The sequence below is a fragment of the Macaca fascicularis genome, chromosome 1 (assembly GCF_037993035.2).
Source record: "Macaca fascicularis isolate 582-1 chromosome 1, T2T-MFA8v1.1".
Classification (NCBI taxonomy): Eukaryota; Metazoa; Chordata; class Mammalia; order Primates; family Cercopithecidae; genus Macaca; species Macaca fascicularis.
Window position 1 is genome coordinate 215,836,453 of NC_088375.1, and position 27,947 is coordinate 215,864,399.

General features: G+C 48.2%; 1 protein-coding gene and 1 long non-coding RNA gene across 8 annotated transcripts in view; one reads left to right on the plus strand and one right to left on the minus strand.

Annotated features, from left to right (window-relative positions):
- Positions 1 to 2: 2 nt before the first annotated feature.
- Positions 3 to 27,947, plus strand: part of EMC1 (ER membrane protein complex subunit 1) — a 29,826-nt gene continuing 1,881 nt past the window's right edge. The window contains exons 1-21 of one of the 6 annotated variants that reach the window (XM_005544599.4): positions 3 to 112; positions 2,024 to 2,148; positions 3,341 to 3,406; positions 3,649 to 3,742; positions 4,921 to 5,049; positions 6,856 to 6,982; positions 7,549 to 7,698; positions 8,007 to 8,174; positions 8,692 to 8,763; positions 9,137 to 9,199; positions 9,853 to 9,975; positions 10,757 to 10,853; positions 12,737 to 12,859; positions 14,872 to 15,071; positions 15,235 to 15,384; positions 16,297 to 16,458; positions 16,768 to 16,887; positions 20,237 to 20,374; positions 24,005 to 24,178; positions 24,737 to 24,947; positions 27,033 to 27,117. In XM_005544599.4, the coding sequence (XP_005544656.1) occupies positions 18 to 112; positions 2,024 to 2,148; positions 3,341 to 3,406; positions 3,649 to 3,742; positions 4,921 to 5,049; positions 6,856 to 6,982; positions 7,549 to 7,698; positions 8,007 to 8,174; positions 8,692 to 8,763; positions 9,137 to 9,199; positions 9,853 to 9,975; positions 10,757 to 10,853; positions 12,737 to 12,859; positions 14,872 to 15,071; positions 15,235 to 15,384; positions 16,297 to 16,458; positions 16,768 to 16,887; positions 20,237 to 20,374; positions 24,005 to 24,178; positions 24,737 to 24,947; positions 27,033 to 27,117 (2,672 nt within the window). In that variant the 5' untranslated portion in view covers positions 3 to 17. The remainder of the gene's footprint in view (positions 113 to 2,023; positions 2,149 to 3,340; positions 3,407 to 3,648; positions 3,743 to 4,920; positions 5,050 to 6,855; positions 6,983 to 7,548; positions 7,699 to 8,006; positions 8,175 to 8,691; positions 8,764 to 9,136; positions 9,200 to 9,852; positions 9,976 to 10,756; positions 10,854 to 12,736; positions 12,860 to 14,871; positions 15,072 to 15,234; positions 15,385 to 16,296; positions 16,459 to 16,767; positions 16,888 to 20,236; positions 20,375 to 24,004; positions 24,179 to 24,736; positions 24,948 to 27,032; positions 27,118 to 27,947) is intronic. The other 5 variants (XM_005544600.4, XM_065528935.1, XM_065528939.1 and 2 more) reach the window with 5 other exon arrangements.
- The window catches only part of LOC135967114 (uncharacterized), a 30,579-nt gene continuing 9,931 nt past the window's right edge, over positions 7,300 to 27,947 (minus strand). Inside the window, exon 2 of one of the 2 annotated variants that reach the window (XR_012425220.1) lies at positions 7,300 to 7,738. This is a non-coding gene — a long non-coding RNA (uncharacterized lncRNA). Of the gene's footprint in view, positions 7,739 to 22,203; positions 22,458 to 27,947 lie in introns of those variants that run through there. The other variant, XR_012425221.1, reaches the window with a different exon arrangement.

Genomic DNA, 27,947 nt, shown 5'->3' on the forward strand with positions numbered 1-27,947 from the left:
GTGCCTGCGCTCGCATCATGGCGGCTGAGTGGGCTTCTCGTTTCTGGCTTTGGGCTGTGCTGCTGATTCCTGTGGCCGCGGTCTACGAAGACCAAGTGGGCAAGTTTGATTGGTGCGTACGTGTAGAACATATTCGAGAGATAAGTGGCTGTTTCCACGGTACCTGTCTCCTGCCTGCTAAAGGGAAGGGGGTTGTCATGTAACAGGATTGGCCGCATAATTTGCAGGACCCAGTACAAAATGAAAACGTGGGGCGCCTTGTTCAAAAATTAAGGATTTAAAGTCGTTCGAAGCAGAGCTTTAAACCAAGTGTTACGGGTCCTTCTAAGCTGATCCTTGTGTGTAAGCCGGCCCTGCCATCCAGGCATGCTTGGGGTGCTGGTCAGAGGTCACTGATCCCGTTCTCCCTCGTCAGGTTCCATTTCTTTGACTGTCAGGTTTCTGGTCTACCAGGTGTCAGAGGTCGCCACGCCGTCAGTGAACTTGAATTCCTACTCGAATTGGTGTCTTGTAGGCATTTGAACAGGAGCTTTCGTCTTAAAAGTCCTAAACTGCACCCTTTTCCCCCTCTCATCAACCTAGTCTGGCCCTGGGCTCAGAGCAGGATTGCCCAAAACTCTGAGCAGCTAGAATATGCCATTCATTCCTTCATTCACCCACTCACGTCTTCCTTAAGGCCCTGAAGTAGCTTGCTTTTGTTTAAATTTTACCAATTAAGAGTTGTGTGATCTTGGGGAAAGTGGCTTAACCACTCTGTGCCTTTGTTTCTTTGTCTATACAATGGGTTTACTAACAGTCTGTTATCTATTACAGTACTTGTGAGAATGAATGAGACAGTCCAATTAAATTACTTAGAACAATGCCTGGCTCATTGAATGCAGTCATTAAATGTTACCTGTTATTATTGCTCTTTACACTTTATTCTTCAGGGCACAGCTCAGATTTCTCCTCCTCTGAAGTATTTTCTGTCTTGAAAAAGTTGATTCACATATATGTTGAGTACCTGTTATGCCAGACAGTGTGACAAATGCAACATAAGTTACATTTTTAATGATGTGCACAACTGTTCACAATGTCATATGTGTATATTACACATATATAGCAGGTGATATATATATCTAATGTTGCAGAATACTAGGTATATGCAATTTTCTTTTCGTGAATGAATGAATGAATGGCATTTCCTAACTGCTTAGTGTTTTGGGCAACTCTGCTCTGAGCCCAGGGCCAGGCTAGGCTGATGGGGGGGAAAGACTCCGTTTAAGATTTTTCTTTCTTTTTTTTCTTTTCTTTTTTTTCTTTTTTTTTTTAAGACGGAGTTTCTTGTTGCCCAGGCTGGCGTGCAGTGGTGCGATCTCGGCTCACTGCAACCTCCACCTCCTGGGTTCAAGCAATTCTCCTGCCTCAGCCTCCCGAGTAGCTGGGGTTACAGGCATGAGCCACCATGCCCAGCTAATTTTGTATTTTTTGTAGAGATGAGGCTTCTCCATGTTGGTCAGGCTGGCCTCGAACTCCTGACCTCAGGTGATCCACCCGCCTCGGCCTCGCAAAGTGTTGGGATTACAGGTGTGAGCCACAGAGCCTGGCTAATAAACACCTCCGGTTTTTTTTTTTTTTGAGGCGGAGTCTCACTCTGTCCTCCAGGCTGGAGTGCAGTGGCGTGATCTCGACTCACTGCAAGCTCCGCCTCCCGGGTTCATGCCATTTTCCTGCCTCAGCCTCCCGAGTACCTGGGACTACAGGCGTCTGCCACCACGCCCAACTAATTTTTTGTATTTCTAGTACAGATGGGATTTCACCATGTTAGCCAGGATGGTCTCGATTTCCTGAGCTTGTGATCTGCCCGCCTCGGCCTCCTGAAGTGCTGGGATTACAGGCATGAGCCACCGTGCCCGGCCACAAACACTTCTTATATGTCCTAAAATGAGTGTGATGGTGATAGCCCTGTGATTTGTTCTTCTCTGGAGCATTTTGTGGAATGGTGATTTTAGCTCCTTACATTCCCCTGTACTCTTTTCCTCAGGAGACAGCAGTATGTTGGGAAGCTCAAGTTTGCCTCCTTGGAATTTTCCCCTGGATCTAAGAAGTTGGTTGTAGCCACAGAGAAGAATGTGATTGCAGCATTAAATTCCAGAACTGGGGAGATCTGTGAGTGAACTGGGAACCGTGTCTACTGGCTGCCTAAGGGATGGAAGGCTCACCATTGCCAACTCTGCTTGGCTGATTCCTGAATAAGGGACATGTTGGCCAAAAGACGCCTCTCCTAGTGGATTTTGATACTTTTTTCAGTCTTACCATCTTTGAATGTTTGTATATTCCTATAACTGACCTTTGCAGTTTATTCTCTTAGCCTGAATCCTGAGTGCCCTTAAATAAGATATTGCTGCAAGCCCAGGCGGGAGGATCACTTGAGCTCAGGAGTTCGAGACCAGCCTGGGGATCACAATGAGGCCCTATGTCTAAAATTTAAAAAATTAGTCAGGCATGGTGGTGTGTGCCTAGAGTCCCAGCTACTTGGGAGACTGAGGTGGGATTCTTGCTTGAGCCCGGCAGGTTGAGGCTACAGTGAGCTGTCATCATGCCAGTTCACTCCAGCCTGCGCAGTAGAGCAAGACCTTGTCTCAAAAAAAGATGCTGCTGCAGAAAACACATTATTCTACTTTGCAGTAAACTCTCACATACCCTCACTTAATTACCTACACTGGCTGTGTAAATTAAGGCACTAAAATAATGGAAATAGAATTTATGATCACTATTTTTCTTTTTTTTTTTTTTTTTTTTTTGAGACGGAGTCTCGCTCTGTCACCCAGGCTGGAGTACAGTGGCGCAATCTCGGCTCACTGCAAGCTCCGCCTCCCGGGTTCACGCCATTCTCTGGCCTCAGCCTCCCGAGTAGCTGGGACTACAGGCGCCCGCCACTGCGCCCGGCTAATTTTTTTTCTATTTTTAGTAGAGACGGGGTTTCACCATGGTCTCGATCTCCTGACCTTGTGATCCGCCCGCCTCGGCCTTCCAAAGTGCTGGGATTACAGGCGTGAGCCACCGCGCCCGGCCGATCACTATTTTTCTTATGACTTGGATGGATTTTATTAATCTTATTGTTGTTTGTTTATGTTTGATGGGGTGGCAGTGGGGCCTGGACAGTAGTGGCTCCTCTTAACCCCTTCTACCTTCATTACCCCGTGAATGGTACTGGATCACTGCCAGTTAACTATACTCCTTCACTCCCTCGAAATAAAGTTGGACATTGCAGTGCAAATGAAGAGCTCTTCATTTATCTCTTAGTCTTCTGGGTTGCCTCCTTCTGTTCACAGTAACATCTAACTTTCATGTCTCTCAGTGTGGCGCCATGTTGACAAGGGCACGGCAGAAGGGGCTGTGGATGCCATGCTGCTTCACGGACAGGGTAAGCAGAGTCCTCCTGTGTCTCCATTGTGTGGCCGGCTCCCTGTCCCATTCCTTGGCTCTGTCATCTGTACAGGATCTGGTAGGGAAAGGAGATGGGGGACTCCTGACAGTGAAGGACAGATACCTATTTAACATGTATTTGCATCCCGAAATCAGAGGTGAGGCCATTGCTCACAGTGGGACCCTAGGAGGCGACAGAACAATTGGGAAATGACTTCACCATGATCTTTTCTTTTCCAGATGCAATCACTGTGTCCAGTGGAGGCCGAATCATGCGTTCCTGGGAGACTAACATCGGGGGCCTGAATTGGGAGATAACCTTGGACAGTGGCAGGTAGGGGAGAAACTGGATTCTATCTTGACTGAGTTAAAGGATTTATCAGAACACAGATCTGCACAGACAGCAAGTCTGGGCTTGTGGCTTTTTCCCAGGGACCACTGGAGAGCCAGCCATTGAGTCCCCATTGTGGATATGCTTGCTCGGCCAACATGTATTGCCATTGAGTGCCCGTTGTGGATATGCTTGCTCAGCCAACATGTATTGAGCACCTGTTAGATGCAGAGTTTCCAGGTGCAGTGTTTGCGCTTGTGCTTGTGTGCTATTCCTAATTTCACTGTGATTTGTGAGTTTTGCAATGTTCCAGATAAAAGAACATAATATAAAACTTCCAATGTTTAGTTTTGTTTAAAGAATAACTTGACCTATTGTTACATCTTTGCTCTAGTTATTTATTTTTATTTATTAAGTTTTTTGAGACATAGTTTCACTCTGTCGCCCAGGCTGGAGTGCAGTGGTACGATCTTGGCTCACTGCAACCGTCGCCTCCCACGTTCAAGCAATTCTCATGCCTCAGCCTCTCCAGTAGCTGGGATTACAGGCATGTGGACTGTGCCTGGCTAATTTTTGTATTGTTAGTAGAGATAGGGTTTCACCATGTTGGCCAGGCTAGTTTCGAATTCCTGGCCTCGTGATCCTCCCGCCTCAGCCTCTCAAAGTGTTGGGATTACAGGCGTGAGCCACCGCGCCCGGCTCCTAAAGTTGTTCAAATGATAGGATCATTTGTATTAGCTTATATATCTTCTGATAGTAATTCATTTGGTAAACGCGTGGTGAGCCCCAGGCGATGGGAACACACGGGACTGTGAGACAGCTGCTGTCATCGAGGATTCTGCTGTCCATTGGGAGGCAGGCAGGTAGCACAGTAATGACAGCACTGTCTGATGGGTATGTGGCAGAGGGTAGGTCCAGTTGCTGTGAAGTCCCAGGGGAAGGAGGGAACAGCCCTTAGGAGAAGTAGATGGTTTCAGGGAAGCAAGCAGTGTGACCACATGGTTGCGAGTGCAGAATCTCAAGCTGGCTAACGAGGCAGAGCCAGGATTAGGATTCGGCTGTGTTTGACCCCAAAGCCTGTTTCCTTACCCACCAAGCAACAGTGAGTACTGTTCTGGACTGTCTCTCCCAGCCTGAGGCTCTGCAGGTGTGGGCTGCTCTCAACCTGTACTTGTGCTCAGTTTCCAGGCACTTGGGCTGGTTGGCCTGCAGGAGTCTGTGAGGTACATCGCAGTCCTGAAGAAGACGACGCTTGCCCTCCATCACCTCTCCAGTGGGCACCTCAAGTGGGTGGAACATCTCCCAGAAAGGTAAGGCCGCCTGTGTACAGGCAACAGCTGCCTCGTCCTACTCTACGAGCTCCTCTTTCTCCTTGAGGGACCCAAAGCATTTGCTTTAACCCAGGCCTGTCTCTTGTTAGTATTGCATGGAGTGTGTTGCACTCACAAGATCTTGAAGGCTGTAAGTATGAGTGAGACTCCAGAGTATGCCTGGAGTTTCCTTTGCACTGAGGAGAACACTCTCAAACTGGGGCGCTAGGGCGAGCCATGCTACGGGAGCCACTCGCTTGTGGTTATGGTACTTTGTGCCTTCTGACTTCTAGTTCAAGTACCAGTTCTGACTGAGCCTTTCATTCATATTAAGAGTTAGAACAACTCAGGCCGGGCGCGGTGGCTCAAGCCTGTAATCCCAGCACTTTGGGAGGCCGAGACGGGCGGATCACGAGGTCAGGAGATCGAGACCATCCTGGCTAACATGGTGAAACGCCGTCTCTACTAAAACATACAAAAAACTAGCCGGGCGAGGTGGCAGGCGCCTGTAGTCCCAGCTACGCGGGAGGCTGAGCCAGGAGAATGGCGTGAACCTGGGAGGCGGAGCTTGCAGTGAGCTGAGATCCGGCCACTGCACTCTAGCCTGGGTGACAAAGCAAGACTCCGTCTCAAAAAAAAAAAGAGTTAGAACAACTCAAGAAGAGCCCAGGGTAGGCTGAGTGAGTATGAAATGGTTTCTCGAGCTCCTGCTGGTAGAAAGCATTGAAATTGGGAAGGAACGGGAGGGAGGGAACAAGAGAAAAGGATCTACTTAGACACCCTGTGGCCATTTTCAAAGTTTAGAGCAGGACTCAAAACTTCAAATTCTTGCCTGGCACGGTGTCTCACACCTGTAATCCCAGCACTTTGGGAGCCTGAGTTGGGTGGATCACTTGAGCTTGGGAGTTTGAGACCAGCCTGGGCAACCCCATCTCTACAAAAAATACAAAAAATTAGCCAGGCATGGTGGTGCATGCTTGTGATCCCAGCTACTTGGGAGGCTGAGGTGGGAGGATCACCTGAGCCTCGGGAGGTAGAGGCTGCAGTGAGCCGTGATTGCACCACTGCACTCCAGCCTGGATGACAGAGTGAGACACTGTCTGAAAAAACACAACAAAGAAAATGCTATGAGGTGGGTTATGAAATATCCATGAGCAACACTGGCTGGATGGGAGCTGCAGAGCGCCTGGCCTGCCTGGAGGGGGCAGCCTTACCCACCTGATTGGCACTCTGTATTTAGGCTTAGCGTTGTCACGTCTTCTAACTGTAGGAAAACTTAGAAATCTGATTGTGGGCCGGGCGCGGTGGCTCAAGCCTATAATCCCAGCACTTTGGGAGGCCGAGACGGGCGGATCACAAGGTCAGGAGATCAAGACCAGCCTGGCTAATACGGTGAAACCCCGTCTCTACTAAAAAATACAAAAAACTAGCCGGGTGAGGTGGCGGGCGTCTGTAGTCCCAGCTACTCGGGAGGCTGAGGCAGGAGAATGGCGTAGACCCAGGAGGCGGAGCTTGCAGTGAGCTGAGATGCGGCCACTGCACTCCAGCCTGGGCGACAGAGCGAGACTCCGTCTCAAAAAAAAAAAAAAAAAAAAAAGAAATCTGATTGTGAAGTATAATCTCTTCTAAATGTTGACAAGTAATTCAAATTAAGAACAACAACAAAAACCCCCAAACTGTATGAGCCAAACAAAACCTATTTGGGAATTACTAGTTTGTGACATCTGGCTGAGGCCTGGCAGCCCCTGAGAATAATCCTGTCCTGGGTTTAAAGCTGACGCTCCCGTTTCTTCTTCCCTCTCTTAGTGACAGCATCCACTACCAGATGGTGTATTCTTATGGCTCTGGGGTGGTGTGGGCCCTCGGAGTTGTTCCTTTCAGCCATGTGAACATTGTCAAGTTTAATGTGGAAGATGGAGAGATTGTTCAGCAGGTATGGGAGGGTGACAGAAGCCTGTGAATAAGGTGGGGTTGTGGGGGGACTCAATAGATTTCTTTGTACTGGGGAACAGGGAACTTGGCTGGGCAGATGCAAAAGCTACTTATGCTCCCTCATTGTGGTCACTTGCCAGCTGCCTTCTCATTAGGCCTCTATTTAAAGTACTCATATTTGCATGTGTTATCTTCTGGGGTGGCTAAAAAATTACATAGATCTAGTCCCTGCCTGTAAGTATCTTAACAGTGCTGTGAAATCACAGTAGGATACCACATATGACAAATATAGTAGAGAAGTGCAGATCTGAAGTGTCAGGTATTTAAAATTATCGGGTGTATTTTTCCAGTGACCAGAAAATCCTCTTATTTTTTCCACCTTTGGAGGCTCTCAGGAGGTTGGAGGGTGGGGTTTCAGGGGACAGGAAGAATTCCTATGGAACCAACCGTGAAGAACCTTTGAACTTAGGACCCCCAGTGGGATGCTGGCAGCAATACTGCTGTTGGGCTGAGAGGGAAATGTAAAAATCTTTCACGAGCTTCCTGTTAATGATGACTTTTCTGTAGGTCAGGGTTTCAACTCCATGGCTGCAGCACCTGTCCGGAGCCTGTGGCGTGGTGGATGAGGCTGTCCTGGTGTGTCCTGACCCGAGCTCACGTTCCCTCCAAACCTTGGCTCTGGAGACGGAATGGGAGCTGAGACAGATCCCGCTGCAGGTGAGAGGCTGCCACTGCTGCTTCTGGCCTGAGGCATTTCCTGCGGGGAGTAGAAAGTTTGGCATGATTCCCCCAGAGGGTCTTTCTCCCAGACTCTTCCTGAGCAGTGGAAGCCATTCAGGCCTCTGGCTGAACTGGCATAAGGGGAAATCGGCCACTTTCTCCTTTGGGGAATTTGAACTGGAGCATTTGGAGCCACCTGCCGTGGCCCAGTTACTTCCCCTGGTAAAGTAGGGCAGAGGGTGTGAGCCTCGGATGGGTCAGGGACTCGTCAGCTGTCAGCTGTAATCCTCCTCCTTGCCTTCCAGTCTCTCGACTTAGAATTTGGAAGTGGATTCCAACCCCGGGTCCTGCCCACCCAGCCCAACCCAGTGGACGCTTCCCGGGCCCAGTTCTTCCTGCACTTGTCCCCAAGCCACTATGCTCTGCTGCAGTACCATTACGGCACCCTGAGTTTGCTTAAAAACTTCCCACAGGTAACTGCAGGCAACACAGTTTGCTAGGATTCAGGACATCTCTCCAAGACATGGATGTTACAAGGCAGTGCTTTTGAATCTGGAAACATTTGCTCTTAGGCCCAAGACTGATGACACCTTCCCTTAAATGGTTTGAGAGGGGGTAGGTAGCCTTGCAGTAGAAATGGTATATTTCCTCCTGAGTATTACAAAGGATCTTTAGAGCAAAACCAGTGCCTTCCTTAGTCCAAAGGAAATATGGGGACATAAATGAGAGCTTCCCCGTAGATAGTAAGAGCAAGCAGCATGGGACTTAAGATTGACGTGTGCCTGCGTTGGAGGTAGGGGAGAGTTCTGTTTTCAGCTGTAGATGCAACTGGGGCCTCGCTCTGCTCTTAAATGCCTGACCATTCTGCTCCAAAGTGGGGAGCACTTTCAACTCTTAAGGCCAAGGGCCTTCCCTGGAGAGGTGACCCTCTGTAAGGCAGCTGGCTAGTACTGGTCCCACTTAGGAGCTGATGCCTTGCTTTTCCCCCAGACTGCCCTAGTGAGCTTTGCCACCACTGGGGAGAAGACGGTGGCTGCAGTCATGGCCTGTCGGAATGAAGTGGTGAGTATTGAGAACAACAGTCAGCACTTGGGGTTTTCCTTCCTGGTCTCTGCCAGGAACCCTGAAAATCAGAAGTCTGGGCACATTGGCCTGGTCAGTTTGAACCTAGGGGGCAGGAGGCTGTTGAGAAGTGAGGTCTTGCCTCACCTATAGAGCTTTCTGTACACCCCATTTCTCCCCAGGAACGAGACCCTAATGTGATGACCTTACTTTCATATGGGGCTATTAAGGGTTGAATAGACTTTGTGGGCAGGGGTGAGAAATGAGCTTTGCCTTCTCCCAAGTGCTAAGAAGATAAAAACAAAAGCTTCATTTCAGTGACTGGGAAGTGACCCTTTGGCTGAATTTTCTCCTGTCCTTCTCTTTCTCATAGCAGAAACCTAGCAATTCTGAAGATGGGTCAATGGGGAGCTTTCCGGAGAAGTCTAGTTCAAAGGTAGGGTGTGGCATTGGGCAGTATGCCAGACTGAGAGACGCAGGAGGCCACCAAAGAGAGTTGGGGGCACAGCTTTGGTTAGGAGCAGGTCTTAGAGTTCCCAGCTTCAAATGGGGTTTCCTAAGTACTGTAAATTAAATGATGTTTCTCTTAATCTCATTTTACTGGGTTATTAGGAGGTAGAATGCCTAGAGTCTGTTCCTAGCCACTTTCTCCTCTGGGCCTCAGCGTCCCCATTTTTTTGGGGATCCCGGCTGGCACAGTTGAGTAGTAATCTGTGCAGTTACCCTGAAGCGGAGGCGTCAGCCCCTGGCTGGAGGCGTAGGTTCCTGCTGTGGCTTCCATCTAAGCGTTTCCCTGCCTCCTGTCTTGCTCAGTCTCACTTTGCTCAGCCCTACCTCTCTTTCAGAAGTCTGCTACTCTGTACTGGCTTCCAAGACAAGTATGGTAGTTGTAATTTCATTTATTTACTCAGGCACCTTATTTCTGCCTTAGGATTTGGCTTGTTTTTCTCTTTTATTTTCCTTTGCATATACTTCCCCTTCTGGCCTGGCTCCTTCTCTAGGGTATTTGCCCCCAATCCTTGGACTTCCTTTGGTGGGCTTTGCTTTCGGGGGATGCCTCTAGTTGACCCGTGCTGTCTGTACCCCTAGGACTCTCTGGCTTGCTTCAATCAGACCTACACCATTAACCTGTATCTCGTGGAGACAGGTCGGCGGCTGCTGGACACCACAATTACATTTAGCCTGGAACAGAGCGGCACTCGGCCTGAGCGGGTGAGGCAGAGCCTTTCTCTGCAGACTGTCCTGTGGGCTTCTCAGCACGTGCCTTCCTTTCCTCAGGGCCAGGTCTTAGCCATGGGGCTTGGATTAGGCTCTCTGAACATGTGTTCTAATGCTCTCTGAGCCACTGACTTGTTGGAAATCACAGTAAAGGCAGGTATTATTTATGCCAGCTCGTCATTGTGTACCAGGCACTGTTTTAAGCTTTTAACTTACACATTAATTAATTTAATCCTCCGAACACTCCCGTGAAGCGATTGTTCCTGACCTGGTTTTAAAATGATTCTGTGGCCTGCTGGGATCGAGTACCACAGCCAGAGTCACGGAGCCAGGAAGAGGTGTTGCTGGGGTTCAGATTCAGGTCTAACCTCCCACAGCCTGGACTCATCACTACCCAGTATTGCCTCTGTGTACATTTGGTTATTTTCCTCAGCTGCTTGGGCTGTGGCTTCTTTGTTTCTAAAGCAGAAAGTCTAATCCCGGCCTCCTGCCCACTTTGTGGGGTGTGATTAGAACATGGATGAATGGCGTGGTACCCGTGCAGTACTCATGTTCCTCCATAGAAAGATCTGGGAGACCCCAGCATCATTGTGTTGGCCCCTAAGAATATGTATCACTTACTGGCATCCAGATAATAGCTACATTGTTTAGATATCAAATAATGCCATGGCTTGGGCCTCTGTTAAGTCCTAATGCTTTGACTCCTGGGGTCTGGGGCTCTCAGAGGCATTTGGATCCTCACTGACTACACTGGTCTTGACTGTGTGGCTTATAGCTGTATATCCAGGTGTTCTTGAAGAAGGATGACTCAGTGGGCTACCGGGCTTTGGTGCAGACGGAGGATCATCTGCTACTTTTCCTGCAGCAGTTGGGTAAGTAGACCTCATTCAACCCATTTTTTTATTTCCCCAGGCCTTCCGATGTGTTGCAGTCAGACTGTTTTTTGGGAGGCTGCAGGTTTCTGGAAGAGATTCAAGTGGAGTGTGCCCCGAGCGTTTTGTTCACAGCCAAATGTCACCTGCTTTTTTTTTTTAAATTTTTAAAATTTGAGATAGAGTCTTGATCTCTTGCCCAGGCTGGAGTGCAGTGGCATGATCTTGGCCCACTGCAATCTCCACCTTTCGGATTCAAGCAGTTCTCCTGCCTCAGCCTCCCGAGTAGCTGGGATTACAGGCACGCGCCACCACGACCAGCTAATTTTTGTATTTTCAGTAGAGACAGGCTTTTGCCATGTTGGCCAGGCTGGTCTCGAATTCCTGAGCTCAAGTGATCCGCCTGCCTCAGCCTCCCAAAGTGCTGGGATTACAGGTGTGAGCCACTGTGCCTGGCCTGTCACCTGCTTTTTTTTTTTGAGACGGAGTTTTGCTCTTGTGGCTCAGGCTCGAGTACAGTGGCGTGATCTTAGCTCACTGCAACCTCTGGCTTCCAGGTTTAAGTGATTCTCCTGCCTGAGCCTCCCAAGTAGCTGGGATTACAGGCATGTACCACCACGCCCGGCTAATTTTGTATTTTTAGTAGAGATGGGGTTGCACCATGTTTGTCAGGCTGGTCCCAAACTCCTGACCTCAGGTGATCCACCTGCCTCGGCCTCCTAAAGTGCTGGGATTATAGGCATGAGCCACCGTGCCTGGCTCTTTTTTTCTTTTTTGAGACAGTTTTGCTCTTGTTGCCCAGACTGGAGTGGAATGGTGTAATCTCAGCTCTGTGCAACTTCTGCATCCTGGTTCAAGTGATTCTTCTGCCTCAGTCTCCCGAGTAACTGGGATTACAGGCACGTGCCACCACACCTGGCTAATTTTGTATTGTTTAGTAAGAGACAGGGTTTCACCACGTTGGTCCAGGCTGATCTCGAGCTCCTAACCTCAGGTGATCTGCCCGTTTTGGCCTCCCAAAGTGCTGGGATTACAGGTGTGAGCCACCATGCCCGGCCTTTGTCACCTGCTTTTGAAGAATAACTTGGCCTTCTTGGTGGGATACGTAACTTTCCTCCCTTGACCTATTGATTCCAGCCCCTTGCTCTGCCATTTATCCTTTTATGCAAGAGCTTGTAGTAATCCCTGAGTCAGCAAGAAGAGTCTCTTTAGAACATCTGGGAGGCAGCCTTAGTTTTTTTTTTTTTTGAGACAAGGTCTCACTGTTGCCCAGTCTGGAGTACAGTGGCGCGATCATGGCCTCACTGCAGCCTCAATCTCCCGAGATCAAGTGATCTTCCCACCTCAGCCTCCCAAGTAGCTGTGACTACAGGCGCTTGCCACCATGCCTGGCTAATTTTTTGATTTATTTATTTATTTATTTATTTATTTTTTGAGATGGAGTCTCGCTCTGTTGCCCAGGCTGGAGTGCAGTGGCGTGATCTCGGCTCACTGCAAGCTCCACTTCCTGGGTTCACACCATTCTCCTGCCTCAGCCTCCTGAGTAGGTGGGACTACAGGTGCCCACCGCCACGCCCAGCTAACTTTTTATATTTTTAGTAGAGATGGGGTTTCCCCATGTTAGCCAGGATGGTCTCGATCTCCTGACCTTGTGATTTGCCTCCCTCGGCCTCCCAAAGTGCTGGGATTATAGGCGTGAGCCACCTTGTCTGGCCCTGATATTTATTTTTTGTTGAGATAAGGTTTTGCCCTGTTGTCCAGGCTGATCTCAAATTCCTGGGCTCAAGAGATTCGCCCACCTTGGCCTCCCAGGGTGCTGGGATTACAGGCATGAGCCACCGTGCCCAGCTCCAGGCTTAGCTTTGTAAAAATGTTTCCTGTAGCAGGGAAGGTGGTACTGTGGAGCCGTGAGGAGTCCCTGGCAGAAGTGGTGTGCCTAGAGATGGTGGACCTCCCCCTGACTGGGGCACAGGCCGAGCTGGAAGGAGAATTTGGCAAAAAGGCAGGTATGAACCTAAGAGGTTGGAGCTGCAGAGTTGCTGGAGGGGTCAGTCTGGAAATGACCACAAGAGATACCGTGTCATGCATCTCCGGCTTCCTGGGCTTGGCAGATTGCTAGTCTTTTCTGAACGAGCTCTGTGATGAGGTTCCAGTGCATTTGTGGCCATATGGTTTATGAAACCGTTCATTTCTGTGAAAGAATGAACTGAATCCTTCTGGGGAAAGCTAGGGAAAAATCCCTCTAGAGAAAGCTGAGGGAAAAAAGTCTTTTTTTTTCCTTTTTTTCTTTTTTTGAGACAGAGTCTTGCTCTGTCACCCAGGCTGGAGTGCAGTGGCGCAGTCTTGGCTCACTGCCATCTCCGTCTCCCGGGTTTAAGCAGTTCTCCTGCCACAGCCTCCTAAGTAGCTGGGTTTACAGGCGTGTGCCACCACGCCCGGTTAATTTTTGTATTTTTAGTAGAGACAGGGTTTCACCGTGTTGGTCAGGCTGGTCTTGAACTCCTGACCTCATGATCTGCCCGCGTTGGCCTCCCAAAGTGTTGGGATTACAGGCGTGAGCCACTGTGCCTGGTGGGGAATAAAGTCTTAACTTGGTATAGTAATAGCTACCATTGCCTGTGTACTAAAAATTTACCAGGCACTGTATACTCATTGTCCCTAAAGCAGCAGCCACATCTGTCTGGAGACACGATTGGGTTGATCTGGGTATTGCGGAAATAGCCCAGTGCCCTCTAAAGCTGGCCATGGTCCCAACTGCCAGGATGAACTTGATTCACTCTGCTCTGATTCAGTCCTGCCCCCCGCCCTCTCTCTTCTGTCCATTCATCCAGCTCTCCAACGGATAGCTATTGAGGGCCTGCTGTGGACCAGGCACTCTGCTAGGCAATGCACATTTTCTTAAGCTGAGGATTAATTTGACTTTACTGTTTATTTCTGCTGCCTGGATCCAGCGATTCAAGGTAAAACCTGCTTCTTGCTGCCTTGTTGCTCATTGCCTGCTCACATGGCTAGCTTTTGGTTAATTGTTTTTCTTCCTAGCTTGGACCAGTGAGGTACATCCTTGGTGGCGGGGTGTGTGTGTGTGTGTGTGTGTGTGTGTGTGTTGACTGCCATGCTTGTGACTTGTCCTGTTGCTTCTCACTTCTCTTCCTTGAGCAGAGGTGGGTGGAAAATAAGATAAGCAGAGGTTCTGCTCCTTTTTTAGTAAGTGCTTACCATGTACCAGGCACCACACTAAATCCTTGATGTACATCGTATGATGTAATTTTCCAACAATCCAGTGGGTTACATGCCACTTTACAGATGAGGAACCGGAGGCAAAAAGGTGAAGTACCTTTCTCAAGGTTGCCCCATAGTGAGTGGTGAAGCTGGGATCTTAATTTGGGCCTGGCAGATTCCAGAGACCATGCTCTTTACCTTGCTTCCTTGCATCTGTTTCCAAATCTGTGGTCTCCAATGAGGAGATCTGGAGGGCAGTGGCTTCACTGACAGAATCAGGGAAAGAGTGAATGATGGTCCTGGGAACTCGTTGCAAATATGTCTGTTGGGTGCAGGTTAAACAGTTGACAAAGTAGGAATGAATCAGTGGGATATGGAAGTACCTGCCCATGATACACATTCATTGACCTGCACCCTCCACCCCCACACTCATACCTCTTCTGGCTTTGTCATGGCACCCAGAAACCTTCCTCTGGCATCTTGGATGTGGGGCTGTGGTGGAGACATTCACAGCATGCCTGCCTCCTGCATGCCTGATCCCTGACCTCCTAGTCTATTCCAAGATTCCAGCTGGGTTTAGTTGTAAGAGCCAGTTAAGTAGTTTTTGGAAGCTCCTGCATGAGCCTTACCTGAGTGTGAGACTACTGGCATCAGATATAGGACTGCCCTTTGGGCTTGTGGCCTAGAGTGTGGACTTTACCACTCCATAGGAGACGCAGAGATCTCTCATTAGGAAAGCATGTACCTCCTTCTGGACCCCTAGTCTGATGTAGAGTGTGTTACTTTTCCTTTACACCAGATGGCTTGCTGGGGATGTTCCTGAAACGCCTCTCCTCTCAGCTTATCCTGCTGCAAGCATGGACTTCCCACCTCTGGAAAATGTTTTACGATGCTCGGAAGCCCCGAAGTCAGATTAAGAATGAGATCAACATTGACACCCTGGCCAGAGATGAATTCAACCTCCAGAAGATGATGGTGATGGTAACAGCCTCAGGCAAGGTGCGTGTGGTTTAAGACTCCAGTTACTGAACCTTTTCAAGTTCTGAGGGTGAGGAACAAAAAGCCTTTGGTGGGGGATGACACTGGTTCTAGTTTTCAAGGACAGACTCAGTTCTTTGGTTTCTCTTTCTAGTAGTGAGCCAAGTATTTGTTTATCTTGCAGCTTTTTGGCATTGAGAGCAGCTCTGGCACCATCCTGTGGAAACAGTATCTACCCAACGTCAAGCCAGACTCCTCCTTTAAATTGATGGTTCAGAGAACTACTGCTCATTTCCCCCACCCCCCCCAGTGTACCCTGCTGGTGAAGGACAAGGTGAGGCATCCAGCTCTAACTGGAGCCAGACTCAGAGTGGCTTTTTTTGCTATTTTGTAACTTAAATTGCTCTTAGGCCCTTGGAATTATGTGAGTTAATGAGGCACATTCAGGAGTTAGAACTCTTGTTTCTTCTAGTTTCATGCCTGGGTGGAGGAACCAGCCAGCACTGATGTGGAATTGTTTAGAAAGTGGGTGTGACTTCACCAGCTACATAGGGAGCCAGCTCTCCTCTTTTCTAAACATTGGCTGTTAGTAGCTGAGTGGCTATTTTCTCTCTTTGAGGAAGAGCAGGATATTTTTGTGTCTTCCCAGAATTAGAATGGATTTTTGTGTATTCATTCTAGCACAGAAGGTGGGCTTGGTAGACACTTTCTTGGAATGGCTGCCTGGTGCGATTTTGGCTCACTGCAGCCTCCACTTCCCAGTTTCAAGCGATTCTTGTGCCTCAGCCTCCCAGGTAGCTGGGATTACAGGTGCATGCCATCATGCCTGGCTGATTTTTGTATGTTTAGTAGAGACGGGGTCTCACCATTCTCTACAAAAAATAAAAACAGAATTAGCCACATGTGGTGGTTTGTGCCTGTAGTCCCAGCTACTTGGGAGGCTGAGGTGGGAGGAACCTAGGAGGTAGAGGTTGCAGTGAGCCTTGATCATGCCACTGCACTTCCAGCATGGGTGACAGAGTGAGACCCTGTCTCAAAAAAGAACTGGCAGAGACAGTTTGACTTTTTCCTTTGTGACGTTAGCCTAGGGGACTATTCACCTACAGCCAAGAACTTATTTTCCACAAAGACGGCAAAGACTAGGGAACCCCCACAGTTGCTGAGCTGGAGTCCCAGCTCTTCAGGTCTATCCCTAGGATTTGCAGTCTTTTCTTGTTGGTGGAGCCTGACAGTTTGCTCATTTTAGGAGTCGGGAATGAGTTCTCTGTATGTCTTCAATCCCATTTTTGGGAAGTGGAGTCAGGTGGCTCCCCCAGTGCTGAAGCGCCCCATCTTGCAGTCCTTGCTTCTCCCAGTCATGGATCAAGACTACGCCAAGGTGTTGCTGTTGATAGATGATGAATACAAGGTACTGTATTCAGAGGGGATGGAGAACATGCTAGTGGAGTCGGGTTTGGGGCCAAGTGGTCAAACACAGCAGCCCAGAGATGGAGTGCTCTCTGTACCCAGCACGTGTTTGGGCTCTAAGGCCATCCTGAAGAGAAATGATGGCTGTGTCTGCATTTGTGAAAACTCAGGTTCTTAACAGAACTGAATGTAAACCCTAAACTGAGTTCACTAGACTTGAATTCTTTTAAGATTTGCTGTTTTATTCTTAAGGCTCTCTTTGATGGGGAAGTTTCCTAACTCTTTCCTTGGGCTCTCTGGGTTTTTCAAGGTCACAGCTTTTCCAGCCACTCGGAATGTCTTGCGACAGCTACACGAGCTTGCCCCTTCCATTTTCTTCTATTTGGTGGATGCGGAGCAGGGACGGCTATGTGGATATCGGCTTCGAAAGGTGGGAAGGCGTGTCCTGGCATGACCCTTTGTGGATGAGATGCAGGTGTTTCCTGGCCATTTGGCTAAGAAGTGAATTATGCTACTCATTCTACTATAAACTTAGATTAGCGTAATCCTGATGTCTGATACAAAGTCAATCATTTGTTCATGTTTGTTGGGCAGCTACTACATGGCAGGTATGGTTCTAGGTGCTGTGGACAGAGTGGTGCACAGTAGACCAAATCTCTGCCCTTGGAGCTTTCATTCCACATTCTTTTTCTTTTTTTTTGAGACGGAGTCTCGCACTGTCGCCTGGGTTGGAGTGCAGTGGCGCGATCTCGGCTCACTGCAACCTCCACCTCCTGGGTTCAAGCGATTTTCCTGCCTCAGCCACCCAAGTAGGTGGGATTACAGGCATGCGCCACCACGCCCGGCTAATTTTTTCTATTTTTAGTAGAGACAGGGCTTCACTGTGTTGGCCAGGATGGTCTCAAACTCCTAACCTTGTGATCCACCTGCCTCGGCCTCCCAAAGTGCTGGGATTACAGGTGTGAGCCACTACACCTGGCCACATTCTTTTTCTGTAGCAGAGAGATGGGACTTTTTTTCCATTCTTGGGAAAGTAGAAGGTAGGAATGTGGGTTGAGTAATAAGTTGTACTTTTATATGAAGATGATGTTGACCAACTCATGATAGAATGTGTGCTTTGAATTTTATTTCTAGAAAGGGGGTCAGTTTGCTTTAATCCTCACATACTTGAGACCAACTCTTGTAAACAGTGATACAAGCTGGCTCTGAAGTCCAGCTCTGAAGTTCATGAGGGGCTGGCATGGCCTTGTTAGCAGGACTGTTTGGAGAAGCACTCTGTGTTGTGCACTCACAAACAGCTCTCCCATCCTGTCCTGTAAGGCCTTTTGAGAGGCGTAGAATTTAAGAGCTTAGACCCAATTTGCTGGATTTGAAGCCTAGGTTTGTCACTTACTAACTTTGTGACCTTGGACTCTGGCCTTCTGTTTTCTTAGCTGTAAAATAAGGTGATAAATACCTGTCTCAAAAGATCATTGTGAGAATTCAACATATAAATCACATAAAACTGCCTGGCACATGGTAAATGCCATCTGAGTTGGAGACGCTGTTGTTTTGAAAATGCAGTGCCCTTTTGTGATATTTGTAACAGCTAACCTTAGCATAAACGGCACTGGAAATGGTCTGCCCAGAAGACACATCCTTTACCCTTGTGAATGAAAAAAAAAAAAATCGTCCTTCTGAGTTAATAAAATGAGGACCTTGAAGAGACAGTTTCGTAGATTCAGGGGAGTGAACTGGAGTGTGTGTGTCATGAATCCAGAGTCTTGAGGACATCATCTGAGTGAACAGTGACAAAGGAAGACAAAGGGGGCAGAGCTGTCTGTGGGAAGTGAGCCAGGTGTGCGCGCGAGTCCTGGACCACAAGGGAGTGTACTGCCTTTGCCCTCACTTGGTGACCTTCCTCTCTGGGGATGTTTTAGTGAGTTCTCATGTTTTCAAAGAAGGTTGTGGCAATGAAGTCTTATTATTAATAACTTTTATTATTTTAAAAATTTAGGTAATACATGAGTATATTCTCATTGTAAAAGAGTCTATTGATACAGAGAGGTGAACAAGCAAAATGTGAACAGACTCTTGTAGCCCCATTTCCAGCAGTCTTCCCTTCCCCAGGTGGAAAGCCTGTCAGCAGTTTGCTGTGCCTCTTTCCACTGTCCTTGTGTATTTATGATTCCATATCAACAGCTGTGTGGACACACATGTGCGGCTCATACTTTTTTTTTTTTTTGAGACAGAGTCTCGCTCTGTCACCCAGACTACAGTGCAGGGGCGTGATCTCAGCTCACTGCAACCTCTGCCTCCTGGGTTCAAGCGATTCTCCTGCTTCAGCTTCCCAAGACTACAGGTGCACGCCACCACGCCCGGCTAATTTTTGTATTTTCAGTAGAGATGGGGTTTCACCATGTTGGCCAGGCTGGTCTCAAACTCCTGACCTCAAGTGATCCTCCCGCCTTGGCCTCCGAAAGTGCTGGGATTACAGGTGTAAGCCACTGCCCCCGGCCTGTTTTTTTTTTTTTCTTACTCACATGGAATTGACCTATATTTATTCTTATGAAATTTGCTTTTTTCATTTAATGGGTTTTCTACCTCATTGTTTTGTCAAATTCAGTTTTTTATTACAGAAAAATATTGACAAAAGTGCAAAATCATGAGGTATGGCTCAGTGAACCCTCACCAAGGGAATACACTTGTGTGCCTGGTAATCACATCCGGAAACAGAACACCACCAGCTCCTAGAAGGCCCTTTTGCCCTTTGCCAGTAACTACTTCCTGTCTCCACGCCCAAGTGCTCTGCATAATTCCATAGGATGGATGTGTAAGAATATATTTAACCATGAGTGTTTATTGGTTGGTTTCCTATGACCATAAAGAATCATACACGAAATGTTTTGAGGTCCCTGTTAGCTTAGACATTCACCGCTGGCCCTAGTATACGGGCATCTTGGAGTTTAGTAATAAATGGTAAATTTTCCTTGCATATTTCCTACTCAGATAAATAACGGGATACTACTGAGCATTCGCCTCCTTTTCTACTGGCTTTATTATCTATCTTTTTTTTTTTTTTTGAGCCAGAGTTGCCCAGGCTGGAGTGCAATGGCCGTAGTCTTGGCTCACTGCAACCTCCACCTGCTAGGTTCAAGCAATTCTCCTGCCTCAGCCTCCTGAGTAGCTGGGATTACAGGCATGCGCCACCATGCCTGGCTAATTTTTTATTTTTAGTGGAGATGGGGTTTCTCCACGTTGGTCAGGCTGGTCTCAAACACCCGACCTCAGGTGATCCACCCGCCTCGGCCTCCCAAAGTGCTGGGATTACAGGTGTGACCCACTGTACCTGGTCTATTATCTATCTAAATCAAACCGAGAGTTCTGAAATTTCTTCATAAACTAGATCTCTATTGCCATTTTTCTAGTTTGTTTTATTTTTGAGTCTTGCTCTGTCACCCAGGCTGGAGTGCAGTGGCGTGATCTCAGCTCACTGCAGCCTCTGCCTCAGCCTCCTGAGTGGCCAGGATTATAGGTGCCCACCACCACATCCGGCTAATTTTTTGTAAGTTTAGCAGAGATGGGGTTTGGCTTTCTTGGCCAGGCTGGTCTTGAACTCCTGACCTCAAGTGATCTGCCCACCTTGGCCTCCTAAGTGTGGGGATTACAAGTATGAGCCACTGCTCCTGGCTCGTTTTTCTAGTTCTGATCTCTGTTCCTTCCTGCACAAAGGCCTCAAATAATGAACTGTAGGATGGGTCTAACTCTAGCTGTTTCAGTTCTTTGTGTCCCCGCCCTAGGATCTCACCACTGAGCTGAGTTGGGAGCTGACCATTCCCCCGGAAGTACAGCGGATCGTCAAGGTGAAGGGGAAACGCAGCAGTGAGCACGTTCATTCCCAGGGCCGTGTGATGGGGGACCGCAGTGTGCTCTACAAGGTACGTATAGCCAGCTGTCTGGTATACAGCAAGGGCTTTTGAATCAGGAAAACAAGGGCTTCAAGTCTGGGTGTAGGACTTGGTAGATACATGACTTTGAGTAAGTCATTTAATCCCTTTGAGCCTTAATTTTTGTTTGTGAAGTGGGGATAATATACCCTCTTCCTAGGCTTGTTGTGATGATCACATGAGATATTCATGCCTAGCCCAGTGCCTAGCATATGGTAAGTAAGCAACAGATGTTAGCTCTTATTTTTTGGACCTTTTTGTTTTGTTTCCTGAGACAGAGTCTTGCTTGTTGCCCAGGCTGGAGTGCACTGATGCAGCCATGGCTCACGGCAGCTCCGTCGTCCTCCTGGGCTTACACGATCCTTTCACCTCGGTCTCCCAAGTAGTTGGGACCATAGGCACATGCCATGTTAATTTTTTAAAAAAGGATGGGCTTGGTGGCTCATGCCAGTAATCCCAGCATTTTGAGAGGTCGAGGCAGGTGGATTACTTGAGTCCAAGAGTTTGAGACCAGCTTGGGCAACGTGGCTGAAACCTTGTCTTTACCCCCGCAAGAAAAGTAAAAAAAATACAATTAGCTGGGCATGGTGGTGCATGCCTGTAGTCTCAGCTACTTGGGAGGCTGAGGTAGGAGGATCACCTGAACCTGGGGAGGTTGAGGCTACAGTGAGCTGCAGTTGTGCCACTGCACTCCAGTCTGGATGACAGAGTGAGACCCTGTCTCCAAACAAACAAAAAAAAATTTTTTTTTAACTTTTTATTTTCTGTAGAAGATAGAGATCAACCTAGGGAACATAGTGAAACCCTGTCTTCAAAAAAAAAAAAAAAGCTTTTTAAAAATTTCTTATTTTTGTATTGACAGGGTCTCACTATGTTGCCTAGGCTGGTCTCTATCTCCTGGCCTCAAGCAGTTCTCTTACCTCAGCCTCCCAAAGTGTTGGGATTAGAGACTTGAGCCACTGTGCCTAGCCCAGCTCTTATTACTAGTGGTAGTACTGACAGAGCATTCTGGGGTTAAACCATAGTCGAGCCATCAGAAACTCCAGCTCTGTGATCCAACACTCTAGTTAGTGTTAAAGAGAGGGAGATTGAGGTGACTAGTGGGCTGCAAAACTGTTGTGGGAGAGAATGTAATCACAGTAGTAATGCACATTAATTACACCCTCTGGTACAGCAGAGACTGAGTAGAGACTGAGTTGGAGGGGGTGTCATAGAATAGAGTAGTGAGATCACGGAACTTGATGGTAAAGCCGGGTCACTAAGCATGATCCAGTGCAACACAGTGTAAGCCTCTAGTTTGACTGTCAAGTTAACACGTGGCTCTGCCATGGCCTAGCTGTTCATCTCTTAGGCTGTCTGAGCTTCCATTTTCCCCAGTATAATGGGGTGCAGTGGTGCGATCACAGTTTATTGAAGCTTTGACCTCCCGGGCTGAAGCGGTTCTCCCATCTCAGCCTCCTAAGCAGCTGGGACAACAGGTACATGTCACCATGGCTTATTTTATTTTCCTTCTTTTCTTTTTTCTTTTTTTTTTTTTTTTTTGAGATGGAGTCTCACTCTGTCGCCAGGCTGGAGTGCAGTAGCACGATCTCGGCTCACTGCAGCCTCCACGTCCCAGGTTCAAGCGATTCTCCTGCCTCAGCCTCCCGAGTAGCCAGGACTACAAGCGCGTGCCACCATGCCCAGCTAAATTTTGTATTTTTAGAGATGGGGTTTCACCATGTTGGCCAGGATGTTCTTGATTTCTTGACCTCATGATCTGCCCGCCTCGGCCTCCTGAAGTGCTGGGATTACAGGCGTGAGCCACTGTGCCCGGGCAGTTATTTTATTTTCTTTAGAGATGAGGTCTTGCTGTGTTGTCCAGATTGGTCTTGAACTCCTGGGCTCAAGTAATCCTCCCATCCTGGCCTCCCAAAGTGTTGGGATTACAGGTGTGAGCCACCGTACCCGGCCAACAGCAAGTATTTTTTAGTGCTAGTTGGATGCAGGCACTCATTTACACACTGGGATATAAAATGGGCAAAATAGACAAAACTTCCTGACCTTGTGAGGCTTTCATCATAGTTGGGCGAGGCTAATAATAAAGAAAATAAATAGGTAAATTAGATAGTGTATTAGAAAGTGACCAGTTCTATAGAGAAAAATAAAGCCGGGAAGAGGGAAAGCGAGTACAGTGTAAATTGGGTGGCTAAGGAGGGGCTTAGTGAGAAAGTGGCATGGAGTGAGTGGACTTGAGTGAGGAAGTGAGTCGTGTGGATAGCTGGGGGGAGAGCCTTCCAGAGAGAAAAGTCAGAGCACTCCTGGTGTGTGTGAGAAACAGCAAGGAAGACTAGGTGACTAGAAGATGATGAGGGAGGAGGCATGTCAGGCCTGCTGAAGGCAGAGGGCAACAGGGCCAGATCAGAGGCCACCACCGTGCCTTCACTTTGGAGCATGGTGAAGAGCCACTGGGAAGTTTTCAGCAGAGGAGTGACATCAGTGACTTGAGATTCCACAGGTTCATTTGACCTAGATGAGACTGTAGAGGGGTGAGGAGGAAAGCAGACCATTTAGGCTGTGGGATCATCCAGGTGCTGATGGTGGCTGGAGCTGTGCTGGTAGCACGGAGGTGGGAAGGAGGGATCAGATTCTGGGTACTTTTGAAGGTAGAGCCAAGAGCGAGTATATGTGTGTTACAGAGAAAGGAGTCAAGGATGACTCGAGGCTTTAGGTCTGAGTCACTGATGTATGGAGTCGCCACTGGCTGGGGAGGAGACAGGAGCAGATTTTAGGCAGGGGTTAGAACAGTTCAGTTTGGGCCATGTTAAGCTTCAGATGAGACATCTGAGAAAAGATACTGAGATAGTTTCTTAGTGAAGTCTGGAGTTCAAAGGAGTGTCTGGTTTGGATACATACATTGGGCATTGCCAACATCCATAAATGGTGTTCAAGCCATGAGATTGGCTTGAGATAGACCACCATGAGGGTGAGCGTGATGGAAATGCTTAAGGCTTGAGAGCTTCCTGGTGTGTTCCACCATGAAGAAACTGGGGAGATGTGGAAGAACCTCCAAAAGATTCTGAGAAGGAGAGGCCAGTAAGGTAGAAGGAGTGCTGGGCAGGGATGTTCTGGAATCCAGGTGAGAAAATGTCACAGGGAGGTAGTGATCACCTGCGTCACGTGGTACTAGTGGGTCAGGTAAGATGAGGGCCAAGACTTAGCCACTGGATTTAGCGATGGGGAGGGTGGTGGTGACCCTGAGAAGAAAAATATCACTGCAGCATTTGTCCCTAGGTCAATGAGTGGGCAGACCTGGATTTTATCTAGGGTTACTATATGCTCTCTGAGACTTGAGAAGCTTCTTAACGACTTTGAGACTTTTCTGCAAAATGTGGACCATAATAGCTACTCTGCAAGATTGTTTACGGGATTAGATAAAATACAAGGTACCTGGCATGGCACCCAGTACCCAATGCACATAAAACAAGTGCAGTGATGAGAAACTCCAAACAGGAAGCTCTTTTCACCAGAAACCCTGATTCCTCTGCCAGGCTGGAGAGCTCCAGGTTGGTCTCACAGCACAGGAATGGAGTGTGTGATGAGTCATTGTGGTTCTAAGGGAGCTTTTCTCTCTCTCTCCAGAGCCTGAACCCCAACCTGCTGGCTGTGGTGACGGAGAGCACAGACACACATCATGAGCGCACCTTTATTGGCATCTTCCTCATTGATGGCGTCACTGGGCGTATCATCCACTCCTCTGTGCAGAAGAAAGCCAAGGGCCCTGTCCATATCGTGCATTCAGAGAACTGGGTGGTGGTAAGCAGTCACTACCAGGGACACAAGGTAGCTCCAGAGGTCTCCCTGCTTCCTGAGTCCTTTTCAGAAACCCAGTTGCTGCTTTGGTTTTCTTAGGATCTCAAATTCCCTGGATGGCAGCAAAGCGTGCTGGTTAGGGTGCTAGGCTCAGGAATCAGACCGCTAGGTTTGATCCTACCTCTTCCATTTCCTGACTGTATAACCTCGAACTAGTTATGTATACGCTCTGTGTTGCATCATTGGTAAAATAGGGATAATAAGTCTCCTTCAGTCTAGCAAAGAACAATGCCTGGCACTTAGTAGTGATTCAAAGGTTAGTTACTATTATGGCTTCTAAGAATCTTGAGAATTTCCTTTGTTTTCTGGTGAACTTTGGATAGCCTAGATAAAAATACTTTGAAAGTTAGTAAACTTGGTAGTAAGGAAGAAAAGTGAGGTGCTAGTTGATGGTTTTCCTTCGTGGATCTGTAGCTAATTAGAAAGGTGCCTTCCAGTGCAATTTCCCTTTCCAGCTGAAGCAGCTGGGAAGCCCTGAGCTGCCTCCTCCTATCCCTGCAGTACCAGTACTGGAACACCAAGGCTCGGCGCAATGAGTTTACCGTACTGGAGCTTTATGAGGGCACCGAGCAATACAACGCCACTGCCTTCAGCTCCCTGGACCGCCCCCAGCTGCCCCAGGTCCTCCAGCAGTCCTATATCTTCCCATCCTCCATCAGTGCCATGGAGGCCACCATCACCGAGCGGGGCATCACCAGCCGACACCTGCTGAGTGAGTGCATGGGGAGCCTCTGGGATGGCTGGGTTCCCTTGGGCAACCACACTGAAGGACAGAGCAAGGGGCACATTGCTGGCAGAGCCCTGTTGAACCACCTGTAAGGGAAAGGTGGTGAGGAGGGCTATATATCGGTGGAAGAAGTTTATTAGTTCATCTTTGCCACCTATGAAGGTGACCACTTCTCTCTCAGTCCTCATCTTTTTTTTTTTTGAGACAGAGTCTCACTCTGTCACCCAGGCTGGAGTACAGTGGTGTGATCATGGCTCACTGCAGCCTCAACCTCCCGAGCTCACCTGGCTAATTAAAACAATTTTTTTTTTTGTCGAGATGGGGTTTTGCCATGTTGCTGAGGCTGGTCTAGAACTCCTGGGCTCTGATGATTCTCCTGCCTTGGCCTCCTGAAGTGTTGGGATTACAGGTGTGAGCCATTGTGCCTGGCCTTTAGTCCTCATTTCTGATATACCACCTCTCTATTTGTCATTTTCACCTAGCTCAAAAAGTCAGTTCTGGATAGCATTCTTAACATAGCTAGCCTGTGCTGACAGGTTACAGAAACTGGCAGGGTCTGTTGCCCAGGCTGGAGTGCAGTGGCACGATCTTGGCTCACTGCAACCTCCGCCTCCTGGGTTCAAGTGATCCTCCTGCCTCAGCCTCCCAAGTAGCTGGCATTACAGGCATCCACCACCACGCCTGGCTACTTTTTGTATTTTTAGTAGAGATGGGGTTTTGCCATGTTGGCCAGGCTGGTCTTGAACTCCTGACCTCAAGTGATCCGCCTGCCTCGGCCTCCCAAAGTGTTGGGATTACAGGTGTGAACCACCGCGCCAGCTCTAAAATCTCATCCTTATGTAACCTAAGCCCAGGACTTAGAACACAGTGGTTAACAGGTTCCTGTGTTTAGTTGATTTTACCAAAGATGTTTGGGACTCAGATCTGATGGGCACTTGGCATTACTGTTGCTTTTTTTTTTTTTTTTTTTTTTGAGATGGAGGCTCGCTCTGTCACCCAGGCTAGAGTGTAGTGGCACGATCTCAGCTCACTGCAACTTCCGCCTCCCTGGTTCAAGCAATTCTCCTGCCTCAGTCTGCTGAGTAGCTGGGACTATAGGCGTGTGCCACTATGCCCTGCTAATGTTTTGTATTTTTAGTACAGATGGGGTTTCACCTTGTTAGCCAGAATGGTCTCGATCTCCTGACCTCGTGATCTGCCTGCCTTGGCCGCCCAAAGTGCTGGGATTACAGGCATGAGCCACCACACCTGGCCTATTGTATTCTTAAACATGAAGAAGGCAGCCCTGTAGGCAGTTTATCAGCTTTAATCACCGTTACTGAAAGTGGTGCTATGATCGATCATGCTTGGTCCTCCAGTCTTCCCTGGCCACTGTACCGCAGCTGCATAAACAGCTGCGTTTGCTCAACGGGAAGGAGACTCCCTGCTGGGGGAGGTATTGGAGGGAGGGGGCATGAGGAAATCCAAGTCGCCTTCTACATTTTTCTTTTTCATCATTATCCATATCTTGATTCTAGAACTTTATTTTCTGGTATCTCAGAATGTTAAGAAGCTAGTGTCTTCAAAAGTGAGAACCTTCTGGCCGGGCGCGGTGGCTCAAGCCTGTAATCCCAGCACTTTGGGAGGCCGAGACGGGCAGATCACGAGGTCAGGAGATCGAGACCATCCTGGCTAACACAGTGAAACCCCGTCTCTACTAAAAAAATACAAAAAATTAGCCGGGCGTGGTGGCGGCGCCTGTAGTCCCAGCTACGCGGGAGGCTGAGGCAGGAGAACGGCGGGAACCTGGGAGGCGGAGCTTGCAGTGAGCCGAGATGGAGCCACTGCACTCCAGCCTGGGCGACAGAGCGAGACTCCGCCTCAAAAAAAAAAAAAAAAAAAAAAAAAAGTGAGAACCTTCATTCAGACCCATGCATATTATTGGATTATTGTTTTTGGCTATGTAAGGGAGCCTCATTGACCCACTTTCTTGTTTTAAACTCTTGTTTAAATTTCTGCAATAATGACATTTTTGTAACTGGCCCTTGCTGGACACTGGATCGGTGTGAACATTCACTTCTTCCTGTGTAGTTGGACTACCTTCTGGAGCAATTCTTTCCCTTCCTAAGGCTTTGCTGGATCCCCGCCGCCCCGAGATTCCAACAGAACAAAGCAGGTGAGACCCTCCTGGGCAGTGCTGAAGGCTCTGACCTTACGGAACTTAACCTCACTGATTAAGCTTGGTTCTCAGTCTCTGTGTGCCTTCATGCTATGCTAGGGGCCGGGGATGTAGCAGGGGGCAAGTCTGAAAAAGTCACCTGCCGTCATGGAGCTTACAGTCTGCTGGGAAATGGGCAATACATAAATAAATAAATAAGATAAACAAGTAAAATATACACTATGTTAGGTACTCAAATGCTAAGGAGAGTAAAACAGGAATGAGCTAGGAAGTGGGGACGGGGATGTGCATGGGTATAATTTGAGAGGCGGCCTGGGAAAGCCCCTTTGAGAAGGTGCGTTTTGAGTGAAGGCCTGAAGAAGGTGAAGGAGCTAGCTGTGTAGATACCTGAGGAAGAACTTTCTAGGCAGAGGGAACAGGCAATGCAAATCCCCTGAGATCATGTCTGGTGAGTTCGCAGAGGGCAACGCTAGGAAATGAGATCACTGAGGTAATTGGGGCCAGATCATGTGGGCAAGCCAATAACTTGTTCACTGTTGGTATTGTTGTATTAACAGCCACCATCCTGTCGAGTTTTCTTACCTCCATCCTCAATTTCTTTACCTAGAGGCATGAGGAATGGAGAGAAGTATATGAGAGACAGGAGGTTAAAACTAGGAAGACACAGGATGATAATCAGGTTTCAGAGAAATGGGGACCAAGAGGCACCCTGGAGTGGAGAACAGGAATTAGCTTAGTGGTTCAGTGTTGGTTTTAAAATGGTCGGCTTTCCTCTTGTGGTGTGAAATGCCAGTCGTCTGTATGTCCTTTCTTTTCAGATTTAGAAC